The following is a 21,148-nucleotide window of genomic DNA, read 5'->3' on the forward strand; positions in this document are numbered from 1 at the left end:
TTAAACTAAATATTTGAATACCATGTCAACTATTTGAAATATGTTGTTGTTTTGGGTATGCGGATACCACAAAATAAGGGAGATTTCTAGAATTTGGAATAAAACATAGATAAATGTTTATAGTTGTATTTGTGAGGTATATTTTCCTCTGTGTAATATAAATGTCAAATTCATTTACTACAAACAAATGACAAACATTTAATTTGCAAGGAGATACTGTTAATTTATGTAATTTTTAGTAATGGCATATTTGCAACATTTAGTTCCGTTTTAAATGGGTACCCCATTTTAAGAAGGAAATAAAAGTAACTTGCAATGGAAAACCTACACTTATAGATTCACTAGGGTGTTGCCAAGAGTTATCAGTTGCAATAACAAGACAAATGTGGGAAGCCAGATTTCTCTTATTTTTCCATTGGAGATAAGTTGTCATAACATTGAAGATCCTTATCAATGTGTATGATTATTTCAGTTATTGGTTGTTGAAATGGAACAAGAGGGCACAAGTTTAAAACAAATGCAGAAATAGTTAATGACGTTAAAAAAAAGTTTCATGGCTGATTGATGCCAGAGTGTATGATAAACAAATAAGAGAATGAATTCCAAAGAACTCAAAAGGTTAACTCAGTTTCTCTACTGATGCCGCGAGGCATGCTGAGCACTTTGCTTTTATAAGAGAAAATAATTTCAAATAGGTAGCCCATGTAGAGAGAAAACACTAGCACAGTATTTATGGTTCAGCTGTTGTGCGGAAATTTTAAACAACCTTGCCTCTGCAAATGATATGTGCCCATGCAGTTAAGTCGTCTCGGTAAAGACTTACTGGTCCATTCCTACTTGATTCTTGCTTGCTAAAATCTTAATTAGGCCCTTAACCAGACGAGGCATCTTGGGTTTCGGCCTCATTAATACATTCACACGAAGTCCTATGATTTCATTGGACTAGAAATGATGCTTAGCTTACCTGGGTGATCTAACCACTAAAGATAACTCAGTTTTTAAAAAAAAAACCGACCAGCAAAGCAAGTCAGAAAATTTCCTGATTGAGACCAGGAGGAGCAGGATTAATTTCCTATGTTTAAGACCATAAGACCATAGGACATAGGAGTGGAAGTAAGGCCATTCGGCCCATTAAGTCCACTCTGCCATTCAATCATGACTGATGGGCATTTCAACTCCACTTACTCGCATTCTCCCCGTAGCCCTTAATTCCTTGTGACATCAAGAATTTATCAATCTCTGCCTTGAAGACATTTAGCGATCCGGCCTCCACTGCACTCTACGGCAATGAATTCTACAGGCGCACCACTCTCTGGCTGAAGAAATGTTTCCGCATTTCTGTTCTGAATTTACCCCCTCTAATTCTAAGGCTGTGTCCACGGGTCCTAGTCTCCTCACCTAACGGAAACAATTTCCTAGCGTCCACCCTTTCCAAGCCATGTATTATCTTGTAAGTTTCTATTAGATCTCCCCTTAATCTTCTAAACTCCAATGAATACAATCCCAGGATCCTCAGCCGTTCCTCGTATGTTAGACCTACCATTCCAGGGATCATCCGTGTGAATCTCCACTGGACACGCTCCAGTGCCAGTATGTCCTTCCTGAGGTGTGGAGACCAAAACTGGACACAGTACTCCAAATGGGGCCTAACCAGAGCTTTATAAAGTCTCTCTCAGTAGCACAACGGTGCTTTTATATTCCAACCCTCTTGAGATAAATGACAACATTGCATTCGCTTTCTTAATCACTGACTCAACCTGCATTGTTACCTTTAGAGAATCCTTGACAAGCACTCCCAGATCCCTTTGTACTTTGGCTTTATGAATTTTCTCACCGTTTAGAAAGTAGTCCATGCTTGTATTATTTTTTCCAAAGTGCAAGACCTCGCATTTGCTCACATTGAATTCCATCAGCCATTTCCTGGACCATTCTCCCAAACTGTCTAGATCCTTCTGCAGACTCCCCACTTCTTCAGTACTACCTGCCTGTCCACCTAACTTTGTATCATCGGCAAACTTAGCTAGAATGCCTCCAGTCCCTTCATCCAGATCATTAATATATAACGTGAACAGCTGCGGCCCCAACACTGAACCCTGCGGGACACCGCTTGTCATCGGCTGCCATTCCGAAAAAGAACCTTTTTATCCCAACTCTCTGCCTTCTGTCAGACAGCCAATCCTCAATCCATACCCGTAGCTCACTTCGAACACCATGGGCCCTCACCTTGCTCAGCAGCCTCCTGTGTGGCACCTTATCAAAGGCCTTTTGGAAGTCGAGATAGACCATATCCACTGTGTTTTCCTGGTCTAACCTACTTATCACCTCTTCAAAGAATTCCAACAGGTTTGTCAGGCACGACCTCTCCTTATTAAATCCATGTTGACTTGTTCTAATCTGACCCTGCTCTTCCAAGAATTTAGAAACCTCATCCTTAATGATAGATTCTAGAATTTTACCAACAATCGAGGTTAGGCTAATTGGCCTATAATTTTCCATCTTTTGTCTTGATCCTTTCTTTAACAAGGGGGTTACAACAGCGATCTTCCAATCATCTGGGACTTTCCCTGACTTCAGTGACTTTTGAAAGATCTCAACCAACGCCTCCACTATTTCCTCAGCCACCTCCCTCAGAACTCTAGGAATGTAGCCCATCGGGGCCAGGAGACTTATCAATTTTAAGACCTTTTAGCTTTTGTAGCACTTTCTCTTTTGTAATGGCAACCATATTCCATTCAGCCCCCTGACTCCCTTTAATTGTTGGGATATTACTCATGTCTTCCACTATGAAGACTGATGAAAGTACTTATTAAGTTCTCCAGCTATTTCCTCATCTCCCATCACTAGGCTTCCAGCATCAGTTTGAAGTGGCCCAATGTCTACTTTTGCCTGTCGTTTGTTTCTTATGTATTGAAAGAAACTTTTACTATCATTTCTAATATTACTGGCTAGCCTACCTTCATACTTGATCCTCTCCTTCCTTATTTCTCTTTGTTATCCTCTATTTGTTTTTGTAGCCTTCCCAATCTTCTGATTTCCCAGTGCTCTTGGTCACTTTATAGGATCTCTCTTTTTCTTTAATACATTTCCTGACTTCCTTTGTCAGCCATGGCTGTCTAATCCCTCCCCAGATAATCTTTCTTTTCTTGGGGATGAACCTCTCTACAAGAGAGACGGTTTGCACCTTAATAGGTTAGGGACCAGCATTCTGGCAGGCAGGTTTTCTACTGCAACACCGCTACATTTAAACTAAGTAGCGGGGGGGAGGGGACAAACTGGATGTTTAAAAAGGAAATTGAAGGGAAAGTTAGAACAAGAGAAGTCAAGAAAGACAACTGTATCAATGAGGCAGAAAACTCGGAAAGGGATCATGCTGTAAGGTTGAGTGAAATAGGGGTTGATGGGAAGGGTGGGAGCAGTAACAAATTAAAAATACTATACATGAATGCACGAAGCATTAGACATAAGATGGATGAGCTTGAGGCTCTTTTGGAAATTGGCAGATACGATATTGTGGGGATAACTGAGACGTGGCTTCAAGTGGACAGGGCCTGGGAAATGAATATTCAAGGCTACACGTGCTATCGTAAGGACAGACTGATGGGCAGAGGGGGTGGGGTGGCCTTGTTGGTAAGGGAGGATATTCAGTCCCTTGCGTGGGGGGATCTAGAGTCAGGGGATGTAGAGTCAAGTGTGGATAGAGCTGCGAAATACTAAGGGTAAAAAGACCCTCTTGGGAGTCATCTACAGGCCCCCAAACAGTAGTCTGGATGTCGGATGTAAGTTGAATCAGGAGCTGAAATTGGCCTATCGCAAAGATGTTACTACAGTTGTTATGGGGGATTATAACGCGCAGGTCGATTGGGAGATTCAGGATGGTATTGGATCTCAAGAAAGAGACTTTGTTGAGTGTCTCAGAGATGGATTCTTAGAGCAGCTGGTGCTGGAGCCGACCAGGGAGAAGGCAATTCTGGATCTAGTATTGTGTAACGAACCAGAATTGGTCAGAGACCTCGAAGTGAAGGAGCCATTGGGAAGTAGTGACCATAATACATTAAGCTTCATTCTGCAATTTGAGAGGGAGAGGGTCCAGTCGGAAGTGATGGTACTTCTGTTGAATAAAGGGAACTATGGAGCTATTAGGGAGGAGCTGGCCAAAGTTCAATGGTGCAATACCTTAGCAGGGATGACCATGGAGGAACAATGGTGGATATTTCTGTGTATAATGTAGAAGTTGCAGGATCAGTTCATTCCTAAAAGGAAGAAAGATCCCAGGAGGAGGCATGGGCGGCCGTGGCTGACGAGGGAAGTAAAGAAACATATAAAGTTAAAAGAGAAAAAGTATATCATAGCAAAGATAAGTAGGAAAACTGAGGACTGGGAAGCTTTTAAAGAGCAACAGAGGATTACTAAGAAGGAAATACACAGAGAAAAAAATGAGGTACGAAGGTAAACTGGCCAATAATATAAAGGAGGATAGTAAAAGCTTTTTTAAGTATGTGCAAGGCAAAAAAATGGTTAGGACTAAAATTGGGCCCTTGAAGACAGAAACAGAGGAATATATTACGGGGAACAAAGAAATGGCAGAAGAATTAAATGGGTACTTCAGATCTGTGTTCACTGGGGAAGACACAAGCAATCTCCCTGAGGTAACAGTGGCTGAAGGACCTGAACTTAAGCGAATCTATATTTGCCAGGATTTGGTGTTAGAGAGGAGAAAGTGAGGACTGCAGATGCTGGAGATCAGAGCTGAAAATGTGTTGCTGGAAAAGCGCAGCAGGTCAGGCAGCATCCAGGGAACAGGAGAATCGACGTTTCGGGCATAAGCCCTTCTTCCTGATTCTCCTGTTCCCTGGATGCTGCCTGACCTGCTGCGCTTTTCCAGCAACACATTTTCAGCTTTGGTGTTAGAGAGACTGTTAGGTCTGAAGGTTGATAAGTCTCTGGAGCCTGATGGTCTACATCCCAGGGTACTGAAGGAGGTGGCTCGGGAAATCGTGGATGCGTTGGTGATTATTTTCCAGAGTTCGATAGATTCGGGGTCAGTTCCTGAGGATTGGAGGGTGGCTAATGTTATACCACTTTTTAAGAAAGGTGGGAGAGAGAAAGAGGAAATTATAGACCAGTTAGTCTGACCTCAGTGGTGGGAAAGATGCTGGAGTCTATTATAAAGGATGAAATTACGGCACATCTGGATAGTAGTAACAGGATAGGACAGAGTCAGCATGGAGTTATGAAGGGGAAATCATGCTTGACTAATCTTCTGGAATTTTTTGAGGATGTAACTCTGAAGATGGACGAGGGAGATCCAGTAGATGTAGTGTACCTGGACTTTCAGAAAGCTTTTGATAAAGTCCCACACAGGAGGTTAGTGAGTAAAATTAGGGTGCATGGTATTGGGGGCAAAGTACTAGATTGGATTGAAAATTGGTTGGCTGATAGGAAACAAAGGGTAGTGATAAACGGCTCAATTTCGGAATGGCAGGCAGTGACCAGTGGGGTACCACAGGGATCCGTGCTGGGACCGCAGCTTTTTACAATATATGTTAATGATATAGAAGATGGTATCAGCAATAACATTAGCAAATTTGCTGATGATACAAAGCTGGGTGGCAGGGTGAAATGTGATGAGGATGTTAGGAGATTACAGGGTGACCTGGACAAGTTAGATGAGTGGGCAGATGCATGGCAGATGCAGTTTAATGTGGATAAATGTATGGTTATCCACTTTGGTGGCAAGAACAGGAAGGCAGATTACTACCTCAATGGAATCAATTTAGGTAAAGGTGCAGTACAGAGAGATCTGGGTGTTCTTGTACACCAGTCAATGAAGGTAAGCATGCAGGTACAGCAGGTAGTGAAGAAGGCTAATAGCATGCTGGCCTTCATAACAAGAGGAATTGAGTATAGAAGCAAAGAGGAGCTTCTGCAGCTGTACAGGGCCCTGGTGAGACCACACCTGGAGTACTGTGTGCAGTTCTGGTCTCCAAATTTGAGGAAAGACATTCTGGCTATTGAGGGAGTGCAGCGTAGGTTCACGAGGTCAATTCCTGGAATGGCGGGATTACCTTGCACTGAAAGACTGAAGCGACTGGGCTTGTATACCCTTGAGTTTAGAAGACTGAGAGGGGATCTGATTGAGACATATAAGATTATGAAAGGATTGGACACTCTGGCAGCAGGAAACATGTTTCCGCTGATGGGTGAGTGCCGAACCAGAGGACACAGCTTAAAAATACGGGGTAGACCATTAAGGACAGATTCTGGATCAATGGTGCTGGAAGAGCACAGCAGTTCAGGCAGCATCGAGGAGCTTCAGCAAAATCGACGTTTCGGGCAAAAGCCCTTCATCAGGAATAAAGGCAAAGAGCCTGAAGCGTGGAGAGATAAGCTAGAGGAGGGTGGGGGTGGGGAGAGAGTAGCATAGAGTACAATGGGTGAGTGGGGGAGGAGATGAAGGTGATCGGTCAGGGAGGAGAGGGTGGAGTGGATAGGTGGAAAAGGAGCTAGGCAGGTCGGACAAGTCCGGACAAGTCAAGGGGACTGGAAGTTTGAAACTAGGATGAGGTGGGGGAGGGGGAAATGAGGAAGCTGTTGAAGTCCACATTGATGCCCTGGGGTTGAAGTGTTCCGAGGCGGAAGATGAGGCATTCTTCCTCCAGGCATCTGGTGGTGAGGGAGCAGCGGTGAAGGAGGCCCAGGACCTCCATGTCCTCGGCAGAGTGGGAGGGGGAGTTGAAATGTTGGGCCACGGGGCGGTTTGGTTGATTGGTGCGGGTGTCTCGGAGATGTTCCCTAAAGTGCTCTGCTAGGAGGCGCCCAGTCTCCCCAATGTCGGGGAGACCGCATCGGGAGCAACGGAATTGTATCCGAGACACCCTAACCAATCAACCAAACCACCCCGTGGCCCAACATTTCAGCTCCCCCTCCCACTCTGCTGAGGGCATGGAGGTCCTGGGCCTCCTTCACCGCTGCTCCCTCACCACCAGATGCCTGGAGGAAGAACGCCTCATCTTCCGCCTCGGAACACTTCAACCCCAGGACATCAATGTGGACTTCAACAGCTTCCTCATTTCCCCTTCCCCCACCTCATCCTAGTTTTAAACTTCCAGTCCCCTTGACTTGTCCGGACTTGTCCGACCTGCCTAGCTCCTTTTCCACCTATCCACTCCACCCTCTCCTCCCTGACGGATCACCTTCATCTCCTCCCCCACTCACCCATTGTACTCTATGCTACTCTCTCCCCACCCCCACCCTCCTCTAGCTTATCTCTCCACACTTCAGGCTCTGCCTTTATTCCTGATGAAGGGCTTTTGCCCGAAACGTCGATTTTGCTGAAGCTCCTCGATGCTGCCTGAACTGCTGTGCTCTTCCAGCACCATTGATCCAGAATCTGGTTTCCAGCATCTGCAGTCATTGTTTTTACCTCATTAAGGACAGAGATGAGGAGAAACTTCTTCACCCAGAGAGTGGTGGTTGTGTGGAATGCTCTGCCCCAGAGGACAGTCTCTGGATTCATTTAAGAAAGAGTTGGATAGAGCTCTCAAGGATAGTGGAATCAAGGGTTATGGAGATAAGGCAGGAAGAGGATACTGATTAGGAATGATCAGCCATGATCATATTGAATGGCGGTGCAGGCTCGAAGGGCTGAATGGCCTACTCCTGCACCTATTGTCTGTTGTCAGTGTCCTCAATTATACCCACAAACTCCTGCCATTTTTGCTCTACTGTCTTCCCCACTAGGCTCTGCTTCCAGTCTATTTTCGTCAGTTCCTCTCTCATGCCCTCATAATTATCTTTATTTAACTGTAACACCATTACATCCAATTTTGCCTTCTCTCTTTCAAACTGCAGACTGAACTCTACCATATTATGATCGCTGCTTCCTCAGTGTTCCCTTACTTTAAGATTTTTTTATAAAGTCTGGTTCATTACATAGCACTAGGTCCAGAATAACCTGCTCCCTTGTGGGCTCCATGACAAGATGTTCCAAAAAGCCATCCTGTAAGCATTCCATGAATTCCTTTTCTTTGGATCCACTGGCAACATTATTTACTCAGTCCATTTGCATACTGAAGTCTTCCATGATCACTGTGACCTTGCCTTTCTGACATGCCTTCTCTATTTCCCGATACATGTTGCGCCCCTGGTCCTGACCACTATTAGGAGGTCTGTGCATAACTCCCATTCTGGTTTTTTTGCCTTTGTGGTTCCTCAATTCCACCCACACAGACTCCACATCATCCAACGCTATGTCATTCAGTACCATAGATTTAATTTTGTTCTTAACAAGGCAACCCTGCCCCGTCTGCCTGCCTTCCTGTCTTTTCGATAAGTTGAAAATCCTTGGATGTTTAACTGCCAGTCCTGACCCCCCTGCAACCATGTCTCTGTGATGCCTACCACATCATAATCATTCACGATGATTCTCTACAGTTGTGTGAACAATCTATTTTGCTGCTCATTATAGTTTATGAACTCTCTGTACTGTTACTCACAATATGATGTATTTTTGCCAGAACCATTTCTAGGAAGGGATGTGCAGGGCTTGCACATTTAGTTTCTAATGTGGTAGAAACTAAACTTGGCAGCCTATTGAGAAGATGCTGTTGTCTTCTGCAAGATGGATGACGGCAACTAAGTACAAACTATACATATGTGATGGACATTGCTTCAGAGACTGAGACCCTGATGGTAGGTCTTACCCCTTTGAGATCAGCAGTTGCTCTTCACCTAAACCTGTGTGGCAGCTTAGTAAGTGATGCTTAAGGCACTCCTTAGCATTAACGTTTCCATACCCTTGCTTGCTACAAAGTCTGTACCTTTGCTTCCCCATGCTCCCTTTTTGCACAGAAAAGATGAGCCCTGCAATCCCTTTACATTCGTGATTCTGACCTGCCCAATACCAGCTGCTTGCCAGCCTTTTTGGACGATAGCCTGTTTTGGGGAAACAAATGAAGTCCAGGGGTTAACACAACTGACGTTTCAAATAAAATGCTAAGTAGATTGTTCATAGTGACATTTTCAGTTTATGAAGAACAGATGCTTATGTAATGAACTCCTGCAAATATATCCAGTGTTTCACTTGCTACAGACCATCTACTTGAGCTGTAAATTTGTAAGCTAGCATTTGAAATAATGTGAGTAAAAGCTGACATATCCTGTTCACACTGCAAGAAGAAAGGGAGCCTGTTATTATGTGGTTATGATTATTATTCATATCAGAATGGAATCCTTCTCAAATCCATAAAGGGAAAAAATAGACTTGAAGAAGTGATGGGATCAGAAGCAAAGGTTGGAAGTGGCTGCAGAATGAAGTTCAGCAATGAGTGCAGCACTGGAGTTGAAGAAAGGCTCGTGAGTACTAGGGCTATAGATGTGCAAATAATAACTGAACTGCAAGTAAGCACTTAACCAAAATAAGCCTGGTCAAATAATTGATTTTTCCAGCACTGTTGCCAGATTCTCAACGTAAGCTTGTAAGTATCTACTGGTTAAGCCAACACTCCCCAGTTTAAGAGGACTATGTGCTTTGATATCCTTTACCTATCAGTTGAAAATTTTTCCTACTATTGAACATAAAGACCTTCCATGACCCAGTTTAAAAAATCTTGGGGCTTTTCCCATCCTTGATGTGACTGTGTATATTCTCTCACTCACTTTTTCAGTTGCCTGTATGATAGTATGCTCCATCAACTTTGTGGCCAGGTTTGATGCAGGTTGAAAATTCCCCCGATTAATCTTTCTATATAATTTTCTGTAATAATGTAAAGAATAGGAATGAAAGAAGCTTTATTAAGCCTAGTAATATTAGGTATTAGTTGGAAGAAAATAACGACTTTGACAATTCAACAAAGTCCAAAGACTGCTATTACCATCATGATTCCTCGTGATAACTGGTTATTGCATTCACATGGTTTTCCTATCTGCCTGTCTGAAAGAATTAGTGAACAATGTGTTAAAGTGCTGAATTACTTCAGTAAACGTTAAGTAACCTGGAGATATTTTAATATTAGCTATCAGTAATCATTGAAATGGATGGAGAAAAACAAAAGTTAATTACTGTGCAAATCCATTCTACAGCAAGTGGTTATTTTCTCTTTTATTTCTCAATCCCATTTTCTATACATAGCAAAGCATTGATATAAATACATCCACTCGAGAATTGACCCATTTAACTTCCAGTGCTTCAGATGATAAAGTCCTGAGTTTGGTTTAAGTACTTCTATGTGAAGAAGGTGATGTCACATCCATAAGTATCAAACTCCTTAAGGAATGTATTTTTCATTGGATGCATTACTGTGTTACTTTAAGATATGTAACACTTCTTGGGATTCAGCTATTGTGGAATCTAACCTATTTATATTGCAGAGGGGTAATTCACAGCATTTGCAGCAACAAAGGACAGCATGTGTACAGATTCAGGTCTAAATCCTTTATTAAAAGCTATCATTTGAAATGCTATTTTCAGGCCTTTAGAACTTAAAGGTAGCTTGCATTATTGAGCTGAATAGTTGGTGGCTGTTCATCTACACAATACTGTATAAGAGTGTCAAAAGTACTAACATCTTGAAATGATACTGAAATACAAAAAATGGCACTAGTTCTTCCTATTGGGAGAACTTAAAAAGAATGCTTGCTTGATGTGTGATTTGTGTGACAACTTCTCAAAATTATTCAGATTAAATTTCAATATTCAATGTAGTAAATGTTTGTGTTTTTATTGCTACAAGTGTAGCATGAGTATTACCATTTGCTAATAAAACTTTTTTAAGCAAACAATACATAACATATCATCAATATTAAAAGTTGATTTCATGTTAAATGCAAAGGAAAGTCTGGAAGGAATTTTATTTCCAGTCAATTAGATTGCTTAGTAATGTTGCTAATAGATAGCTGCCTCATGTAGACTTGAATTACTAATTGTAAACTTTTGGGCCCACAACTTAGAACTGACCCATAGGCATCTGATTCTGGGAAAATGTTTCTGGTTAAGCACCCAGTATTCTTTGTTTGCTGCATACTGTGATTAGATACTTTTGCATTTTCTCTGAATATTAGAACATTTTTCACATTCGAAAATATCAGAATTTGATAACTTTCACTTTTTGTGTCAGTGATGTAACTCAGAGTCAGAGATGTACGGCACGGAAACAGACCCTTCGGTCCAACTCATTCATGCCGACTAGATATCCCAACCCAATCTAATCCTACCTGCCAGCACCCAGCCCATATCCCTCTAAATCCTTCCTATTCATATGCCCATACAGATGCCTTTTTGAATGTTGCAATTGTACTAGCCTTCACCACTTCATCTGGCAGCTCACTCCATACACGTACCACTCTGTGTAAAAATGTTGCCCCTTAAGTCCCTTTATATCTTTCCCCTCTCACACTAAACCTATGCCCTCTAATTCTGTGCTCCCCCACCCCAGGGAAAAGACTTTATCTATTTATCCTATCCATGCCCTTCATGATTTTATGAACCTTTTATAAGGTCACCCCACACCCCTCCGATGCTTCAAGGAAAACAGCCCTAGCCTATTCACCCTCTCCCTTTAGCTCAAATCCTCCATCATGGGCAACATCCTTGTAATTCCTTTCTGAACCCTTTCAAGTTTCACAACATCTTTCTAATAGGAAGGAGACCAGAATTGCACGCAGTATTCCAACAGTGGCTTAACCAATGTCCTGTACAGCTGCAGCATGACCTCCCAACCCCTGTACTCGATACTCTGACCAATAAAGAAAAGCATGCCAAATGCCGCCTTCACTATCCTATCTACCTGCGACTCCATTTTCAAGGAGCTATGAACCTTTTCAGTTTATTCCCGTAATTAGCTTTTCTTAGGCAGATTTTGATGACTGAGATTACCATTAATGTGGCAGGAAAGACCTTGAAATAGAGATAGTAGACTTTGGGCTTTAAGGCTCATGGTTCAGGAGCCAGCATTTTGAAGGGGCCTTTCCTTGAGTTGATGGGGTGACCACCAGATTCATACATTAGGTTTCTTCTTTATGCAAATTTGGCACTTATGGGTGTGAAAAGTACAAGAATGGAGGCTTGTTTATGTCTGCTCAAATCATGTGTAGTTCAATCAGAAAAAAGTTTCTTCCTGCTGACCCCTGCGCAAGCTCCTTCCATGACATTGTTTAAATATCTTGGGGCCTTTCCCACCTTTGGTGTGATTGTACATTCTTTCACTCGCTCCTTCAATTGGTCAATGTGATAACCAGCTCTAATTTCAGTCAAGAAAGAAAGACTTGCATGTACGTCAGCCTTTTGTGTCCTCAGGATATGCCGTATGCTTCACAGCCAATTAAATACTTGTGAAGCATAGCTGCTGCAGCAGTGCAGGAAGTGTAAACAGCCAATCTAAAAACAGCAATATGACAATGACCAGATAATGTCTTTTTTTTCTGCGGTTGATTGAATGATACTTATCGGCCCAAGACACTAGGAGTATCTCTTTCAAAATATTTCCATGGGACCTATTTTTAATTCACTTGAGAGATTTGATAGGGGATCAGTTTAACATCTTTTCCAAAAGACAATATCCCTAGAACCGTATCACTCGCTCCATCAGTACCTTTTTAAATAGTGCAATGTCCTCTGTACAATGTTGAAATGTTAAGCTTGATTTTTGTGTTCAAGCACTGATGTGAGACTTGAGCCAAAAACCTTCTGACTCCTGGAGCCAAGAATGTTACCCACAGAACCACAGAAATCATGCAGCTATTAACTCAAACATTTTCTTTCCCACTTTGAAAATAATTGAAAATCTGATTTGAATTTCTTTCCCCCAAAATCTTTTACAGTGTAATGCTGTAGGTTTTTAAGACTAAATAATGCTAAGCATATCCAGGGTCTTCAAATTTCACTAAGATGTTTAAATTTTCGCATTTGGAAAATATCAATTTTAAATGAAAAGGTCCTTTTTAACTTTAACACGCACACTGATTATGAAATTTGATTAAACAATGTTCAGTTTATAGTACTTATTTCCTTCTATTTTGTGCAAGATACCTGGTATAGGATATGTGAGGGAGTCAGATGGATTTCAGAGTGAGTGGCAACCACAAATATGATCATCCTGTCTTGAGCTAAGTATTTGTATTGTTCACCGCCCCATTGCAAGATAGCAGATAATGGTGTCACGTTACATTGTTGGATTCTAAGCTCTTATTCTGAAACGTTACCAAAGTACTTGAAGGTTATATTCATCAACTAGCCAGTTTACTTTTTTACTGTAAACTATAATCTGTATTGGCTGAACTGTAAACTGATGGCTTTTGGTTTCAAGTAGTAAAGTCTTAAGTTCAAGATGTAAGTGCAAAATCTAGGGCAGGATTTTTTTTCAAGAGGTGAGAGAAACGAAATGGAAGTTTGGGTGGTCGACTCATGCCTGCCCCGATTGTGAAAGGTTACATTCGAAATGTCGACTTCTGCACCTCCTGATGCTGCCTGGCTTGCTGTGTTCTTCCAACCTCTCTGCTGTCCCAGGCATAGCTTTCAAAGGCTGCTAGTTGGAGCAATTGAAGACACCAAACTGTACAACCCCAAGCGCACGCGCGCACACACGCCAGGCACGTCACCCTAGTTACTCATTTGGGAAATCCAGTACCATTTATATCCACTCAGAAGGCGATAATCAGGGAGATGTTGCATTGAGACCCAAAAGTGGCTGTGAATTGAACACTCAAGTGTCTTATTTTGTTTTCCTTTGTGTTAATCTACTTTTTTTTTGAAACCTCAGGCGAAATGAAGAAGTGACACATATCAAAATCCAGAATACAGGAGATTATTATGACCTGTATGGAGGAGAAAAGTTTGCAACATTGGCGGAATTGGTTCAGTATTATACAGAGCAACAAGGTCTCTTGCGAGAGAAGAATGGAGACATAATTGAACTAAAGTATCCTCTGAACTGTCAAGATCCAACATCTGAAAGGTACTATATTCCTTTGTTTTTTCTGCACCCCTTGGCTCTTTTTGGCTCAATAGAATCGGGAAGCAGTCAATTTAAATATTTGCCACTGTTCTTTTTAGATCAAACTGCTGTGAGTATTCTTTAATGCACACCCTTTATTTGAAGAAAGTACTTTCTGTTCATTCTTGGATGTTGATAACACTGACAGGGTCAATGATTCATTACCCATCCCTAATTTCCCTTGAGACATTGTTGGTGAGCAGCCTTATGAAACTTCTTTCTGTATGGTGCAGACACTCCCACTGCATTGTGAGATAGTGAGTAGCAGGATTTTGGCCCAGTGATAATGGTACCACAATATATTTATAAGTCAGGATAGCATGTGACATGGAGGGAGCTTGCATTTCATTGTGTTCCCTTGTAGCTCTAGGCAGCAAAAGTCATGGATTTGAAAGGGGCTCTTCCAAAAACTTAGGCCAGTTGCTATAATGATTATAGTAGATGGCACACACTACAGCAACTGCAGGCTGGTGGTGGAGGGAGTAAATGTTTATTGTGATGTATGGTTTGTCCTTGATTGCTTTTGGCCAAAACACTGAAAAGGCTCAAAACCATCAGGAGTAGGACTGGGCCACTGCTCCTTTTGGCTGCACCACCATTTAAATAAGATCATGACAGATCTGATTAGTCCCCATTGCCATCTGCCTAATGATAACCTTTCAGCCCCCCTTCCTTATCAATAATCTAACTTTCTCTGCCTTAAAAATATTCAAAGACCACTGCTACCACCACTTTTTCTGAGGATGAACCTTCTAAAGACTTGTGACCCTGTTCATGGAGGAACACATTCAGGCAAGAGGAGGATATATATATAAAAACTGATTATATGGCAATATTTACTTTAGTGAAGCTATTTTTGTTACTACATGTTGACAGTACTTAATAGAAGCAAGAAAGTTTCATCACAAAGTGAAAACTAAAATCAACACCTTCAGAAATCATGGGTGATCTTGGTAAATTTTATAATACTCCTAACGATGGAGTCAGAAAAACAAGTGCCAAGGACATAGTTGTGTGCCATTTTTAAACAATTATTGTTGCTTTAAAATATACAATTTATCTCCTCACAATTGATAAGCAGAGCATGGGTGTAGACAGCAAACTTGCAAGTAGACTTTAACCCCAAAGCACACTTGATACTCATTTTCCATTGGCAAATATTAGTGTCACAAATGAACTCTTATTCAAAGATTCCCCAACAACTCGACAACTGCAGATGGATAGAGATCTTCAGAATATGATTGCCTGCTGATTTTTTTTTTTAAGCTGAGAATTAAAATGTCAGCAGTGTCATGAGCGATTTTTAAAGGGGAACTGCCTTTGGTTTCTATTTTATTTTCTTCTACAATAACCTTTAGGTTTTTTAGTTTTAGAATTTTGATGGCAGGAAATAATCAATGTGTTTTATTTTCAGTTACCATTAACTATTTGTTTATTATCGTGAACAAAATATTCTTATTATTCCCAACTCAGTACGCAAACAATGAATAATAACTATGGTGTAGGATAATTTCTAACCTAGCCTCTGTACTCCTATTTCAGGATACCTTTTCTTGAACCTTTTAGAAATTATTTCATTCCTACAGCATTGAGGGACCGATTTACTCCAAAACATAGTTTTGTGGTCATCAGTAACTTTTTAAAAAATCATTTTTAAATGTTTTTGGATGCTACCAGGATCCTTTGTGACAGGTGGCACTAGTGATACTTAATTTGCTATTTACTTTTCCAGGGCAAAAGCTTCCCTATGAGGAAGGAATTTCTAAATTAAAGGTGTGCAATATCTGTATTCACAAGTAATTTTATAGTGAATGGAAAAGATGCAGGAAGCCTCTTGTAATATCAATATTGTATGTTTTCAGGTGGTATCATGGACATCTATCAGGTAAAGATGCTGAAAAACTCCTGACAGATAAAGGAAAACCTGGAAGTTTCCTGGTGCGTGAAAGTCTCAGTAAACCAGGAGATTTTGTTCTATCAGTGTTGACTAATGAAGAGAAGTTTGAAAATGGAGACCGTAAGCCAAGAGTAACCCACGTAATGATTCGGAATCAGGTGGGCTGTTCAAACTGGCCACATTTTAAAAACAATATTTAGGAGATTTTAAATTTTGCTACTTTTTAAGCTAATGAAAAGTACTTTGAAATGTAAATTTTGTTTCCAGTTGTCCATTGGAGTCTAATATTTTCTTGTGTAAGATTTAATACCACGATTGCAGCAAAGCGAATACTTGATGCAGATTAAAAGCACAGCATAAGTAAGGCTCCTGTTATTTATCTATTTGTTAATGTAACACTCTGCCTGAAAGGGACTATGCTGAGTTAGTTCATCAGTATAAGGAGTAAAGAAAATTCAACGGGATAATCACCACTGGTGGCAACACTGCGGCTTCTGATGGAAAGTGTGTGTGGATTCCCATTAATAGATTGCTTCCAGCTTTAATATCCCTATTATACAGTAGGTCAGTGACTTTTCCTATATTCTCACAAGTACAATAATCATTCAGGTTTTATATTACTCATATCTGGCACCCAAAGAGAAGTACCCATCAATAGTTTGCCCCTTTGCAAATAAGAGATGAAAACAGAACAAGGAGTACTCATCTCACATAAAACACAAAGTTTTTCTAAAGGTATTCCCTTAGTTATTTTAGCTTTGTTTATCTGTTCCAGGATTTAGCAGCAATGTTGAATATATGCAATGGTACATGAAGGAATAGTTTTTCAAAAAAAGATACATCTTAACTGTAATTTCTTAGTGGGAAAGAGAGAGGAGTAGAGTAAAAGTGAATGAACATTTTCTCAGGAATGTAGATCATTAAGAAGCCACTATTCAATTAAGGCAAATGTTACTCATTATAGTTACAATAAAAACGTTTGAAAAATAATACATATGCTGTAATATAATGAAGGCTTTCTGAAGGTCATGATGATAAAGTTTGAAACTGAGAATAAGCTTCTGAGCAGTTAATGTTATTTTTCACTGAACAGTTTACTATCCATCATTTAACCTTCCCACAACTATTATAGTACTGTATACAGAAATTATAAATTCTAAGGTAGTCCCCTGATTCAACCAGTAAAATAAATTTGAATATCACTGATGTTTCATTCATATAACTCATGAAATACAACTGCTGACAGTATTGATTTTTTTTATACAAAGTGTTGAAACCTGTAAACCAGAGATCGGTGGTTTTGTGAATTGAATAGTGTGTGAGGCTAGTTCTTAATTTATAAGAATGCAGCATTTAAGATTACAAAGTAATTTTCAATTTACAGTAAGCTACTGAAAATGTCACATGAAGTAGATATTTTGCTAAAACCTGTAACCACAGTTTCTAACAGAGTATATTTTAATCAGTACATTTTTGGGTCAATCCAGGACGGGAAGTACGATGTTGGTGGAGGTGAAAGATTTGACACACTTACTGACTTAGTGGAACACTACAAAAAGAATCCAATGGTAGAAGTTACTGGAATTGTAGTTCACCTTAAACAGGTACAGTATTTCTTCTAATTTGGATAATTTTACAGAGTGATAGCTTCCTTTTGATTAAGCACAAACAGGGATTTTGGAAAGTACACCATCAAACTTAAAGTTTGTTAGAACTTGGGAGGAGGTATCTTTATATTATTTTTATTATTAAATTGATGTGTCTCTGCATGTATTATCATAAAATCATTAACATAGCACAGAAGGAGACTGTTCAGTCCATCGTGCCTGTGTTTGCAATTTTGTAGAGCTATTCGGCATGTCACTCATTTTCAGTAAGTGTTTTCCCATTCAAAGACAATTGATTGTTCGCCTATCCATCTTTTCAAGTACATATTCCAAATCATAGCAACTTTAAGAAAAAAATTTTGTCATGTCAATTTTGGTTCTTTTACCTTCACTCTGTGTCCTTTTTGTCCATTTGATGGGTACAAGAATAGGAAGGGTTTAGAGAGGTATGGGGCCAAGTGCTGGCAAATGGGACCAGATTAAATTAGGATATCTCGTCAGCATGAACAAGTTGGACCAAAGGGTCTGTTTCTGTGCTGTACGTCTTTGTGATTCTATGCTCCTGGAACCAGTTTTGTATTTACTCTGCCACAACCAACAGTGATTTTCAACACCTCTATTTGATCCTCTTAAGAGCCAACCTGAACTTCTCCCTGTTTTCACATATCTCCCAACTCTGTTTCCTGATGCACTATAGTAAATTTGTTTTGCCTTTCTTAGGCTTTGACATCCTTCCTAAAGCTGAGTGTCTAGAATTGGACAGAGTACTCCAGCTAAGTTTAGCCAGTATTGTTATGTGAGTTTTCTGTAATACCATTTTCTCTGACCCTTCTTTTACGTTGAGATCCATAGACTCCCTACAGTGTGGAAATAAATCATTTGGCCCATCGAGTCCACACAACCCTCCAAAGAGCAGCCCACCCAGACCCACCCCGACCCACCCCTGTACGCTGTAACGCTAACCCTGCAATGCCCATGGCTAACCCACCTACCCTGCACACATGTGGACAGTAGGGGAATTTAGCATGACCAATCCACCTAAGCTGCACGTCTTTGGACTATAGGAAGAAACCGGACCACCCGGCAGAAACCCACACAGATACAGGAAGAACGTGCAAAGTTCATGCAAGCAGGCACCCAAGGCTGGGATTGGATCCAGGTCCCTGGTGCTGTGAAGCAGCAGTGCTAACGACTGAGCCACCATGTTTATAAAGCTGTTAATAAAGCCAAGGATCACCTATTTAAGAACCTTGTCAACTTGTCACCTTCAGAGATTTGTGTTAGTACGCCTTTAGATCTCTCTAATTTTCAACTCGTTTTAAAATTGCTTTGTTTAGTTTGTATTATTCATCATTCCTGCTGAAATATATCCCTTCACCTTTGTCTCAAATTTTATCTGTGAGGCATTGCTTATTTCACTAGACTGTGTCATCTGTCCCCTGAAATCTGTTCCTGTAAACTTTGACTTGTCATATCAATCTTTTAATCCTTTATAAGATTTTCCAAGAAATGTGCTAAATGATTTTTCTACAACAGGCTTTTTTATATCAGTTAAAAATTAGTTTCCTGGAATTGTCATTCATTGTAAATGTGACTGGTTCCCTGGCTGCAAGTTGAATTTAAATTTCCAGTGGCTTATAACAGCTGAAAATGTAAAACTTGTAAAGCTGTTCTTAAAAATGTATCAGCCAAATATATTGGAGGAATGATGTTGGGTGGAATTTTCCCCTCACTAAGGGTGGTGGAAGGGGAAAAAAATTGAGTTGGCCCTGGAGTGATACTCTTCTTCTTCCTTGCCACCTGTATCTGGGCAAGAAAGTCTGTTGGGGAATTTTGTTTTATCTGCCAGTAATTAAGGTCTGAAGTGATCAATTAACAACCAATTATGGGCTTCGACTTTCTATCTGAGTTTTCAGCAGATGAGAAAAGTGTTTGGTTACCTGCATGAATACCCAGGGCAGTCCACCTGCCGGATTGGAAAGGGGGCCTTTAATTGCCTCGATCCGGAGGCAGTCAGTCACATAGATCAGGGTTGGCCTCTGACAGAATATAGTATTTTCTGCTAACCTGCACGAAAGAAGAACAACAGGCAAACTTTATCTCACAGTACCTTTGGTTTAAAAGGAAATCTTTGCAAATTCCGGCCTATAGCATTCACAAAGTTGGTGTACATGCCTGCTCAATTCTGGCACACTACAGATGCTAAATTCAGAGATTAATGATTTAGCTCATCAAAAATGCATGGCTAAAAGTTGAATTCTTCCTCAAAAGTAGGATAAGGAACCAATGCTGTTTTAATGTTCATTGGATTTTATAATTAATTTGAATTTAACTGTTTGTCAACTATTCAGTTGAATTAACTGAAAAAAAAATGTAATTTTAATACTACAACAACTTTGCACAGCCATTCAATGCCACAAGAATAAATGCTGCAAACATAGAGAATCGAGTCAAGGAACTTAATAAAACAGCAGATAACACAGAAAAGGCCAAGCAAGGCTTTTGGGAAGAGTTTGAGGTAAGTAGAGTGATTATATGTTTTTTTTAATACGTTTGAATAGGACTCCTGAAGTTGATGTGAGAACCCATGAAATAGACCCTAGAATAGACCATTTAGAAGTTCAAACCTGCTGTTATGCAAGAGTATAGTTGATTTACTTCAACTGGACATTTCTGCCATATCCCTTTAATGTCTTTCATACTCAAAGCATTCCAACCTCTGCTTTAAATATATTACAACTCAATAATTGAGCGGACATAGCTGTATGGGATACCACAAGTCTCTGACCTGCACATATAATCTGACTACCTCCATTACAAGAAAACATTTTTTAAAATAGTTTAATTTTGTCTCACTTTCTCAACTTTATTTAGTCCCCTATCTTATTTTATCCCTCCATAAATATATTTTGATGCTCCTTTAATTTAAATTGCACAAGACTGATGTTTTTGCCCCACCAGACACGGCCTTTGTTATTAACATCATGTCCCCTAACTTAACAAAAAGGTCATAGATACTCTAATGTGTAGCTAAACTTTTAGCAATGCATTCATGCTGATATGCATGACCTTAATGTCTTAACCTGAATTGTTGTGGAGACAAATATAAAAATGTTCAAAATCAGCTGTTTTGTAGGACTTGCCCTTGGCCACTTTATAAGAAAGCACGCTAAAATTGACTACAACTTTTTCAATAAGCTATGACTTTTTTTAATATTGCTGCAATGTCTGAATTCCTTTATTTCATAACATAGATGTACGAATTATTGCCGACAGCAGCAGTTTAGCTCTCTGCCAAAAGGTTACAGTAGAAACCGCAAAGGAAAATGATACTCCTTTCATTATCCCAAATAATAAGCAGCCAGTCCATTTTATTATTTGGTTGTAATTAAATGATTATCTGCATATTACAAATTAAATTAACTAAATTTCTGTGCATTGTAAAAAATATTCTTTTTAAATCACTCCGCCAAAAGAAAGTCTAACCTCAATTAGAAGAGGTTACTGTAAACATTTGACATATCTTTTGAAATTTTCTTTAACAGCTTCTTCAGCAACAAGAATATAAACTACTCTATAGCAGAAAGGAAGGACAAAGAATAGAAAACAAAAGCAAGAACAGATACAAAAATATTTTACCATGTAAGTGGGCTTCA

The 21,148-nt window shown here is 40.1% G+C and overlaps 1 protein-coding gene across 5 annotated transcripts in view; it reads left to right on the forward strand.

The window, feature by feature from the left end:
* Positions 1 to 21,148, forward strand: part of ptpn11b (protein tyrosine phosphatase non-receptor type 11b) — a 138,842-nt gene that overhangs the window by 83,387 nt on the left and 34,307 nt on the right. For all 5 annotated transcript variants that reach the window (XM_087980315.1, XM_043676119.2, XM_043676117.2 and 2 more), the window contains exons 3-7: positions 13,755 to 13,949; positions 15,851 to 16,043; positions 17,373 to 17,489; positions 19,897 to 20,010; positions 21,038 to 21,134. In XM_087980315.1, the coding sequence (XP_087836441.1) occupies positions 13,755 to 13,949; positions 15,851 to 16,043; positions 17,373 to 17,489; positions 19,897 to 20,010; positions 21,038 to 21,134 (716 nt within the window). The remainder of the gene's footprint in view (positions 1 to 13,754; positions 13,950 to 15,850; positions 16,044 to 17,372; positions 17,490 to 19,896; positions 20,011 to 21,037; positions 21,135 to 21,148) is intronic.

Source organism: Chiloscyllium plagiosum, unplaced genomic scaffold (genome assembly GCF_037043375.1).
Source record: "Chiloscyllium plagiosum isolate Xiang-an unplaced genomic scaffold, Cpla_swu_hap1 HiC_scaffold_37, whole genome shotgun sequence".
Classification (NCBI taxonomy): Eukaryota; Metazoa; Chordata; class Chondrichthyes; order Orectolobiformes; family Hemiscylliidae; genus Chiloscyllium; species Chiloscyllium plagiosum.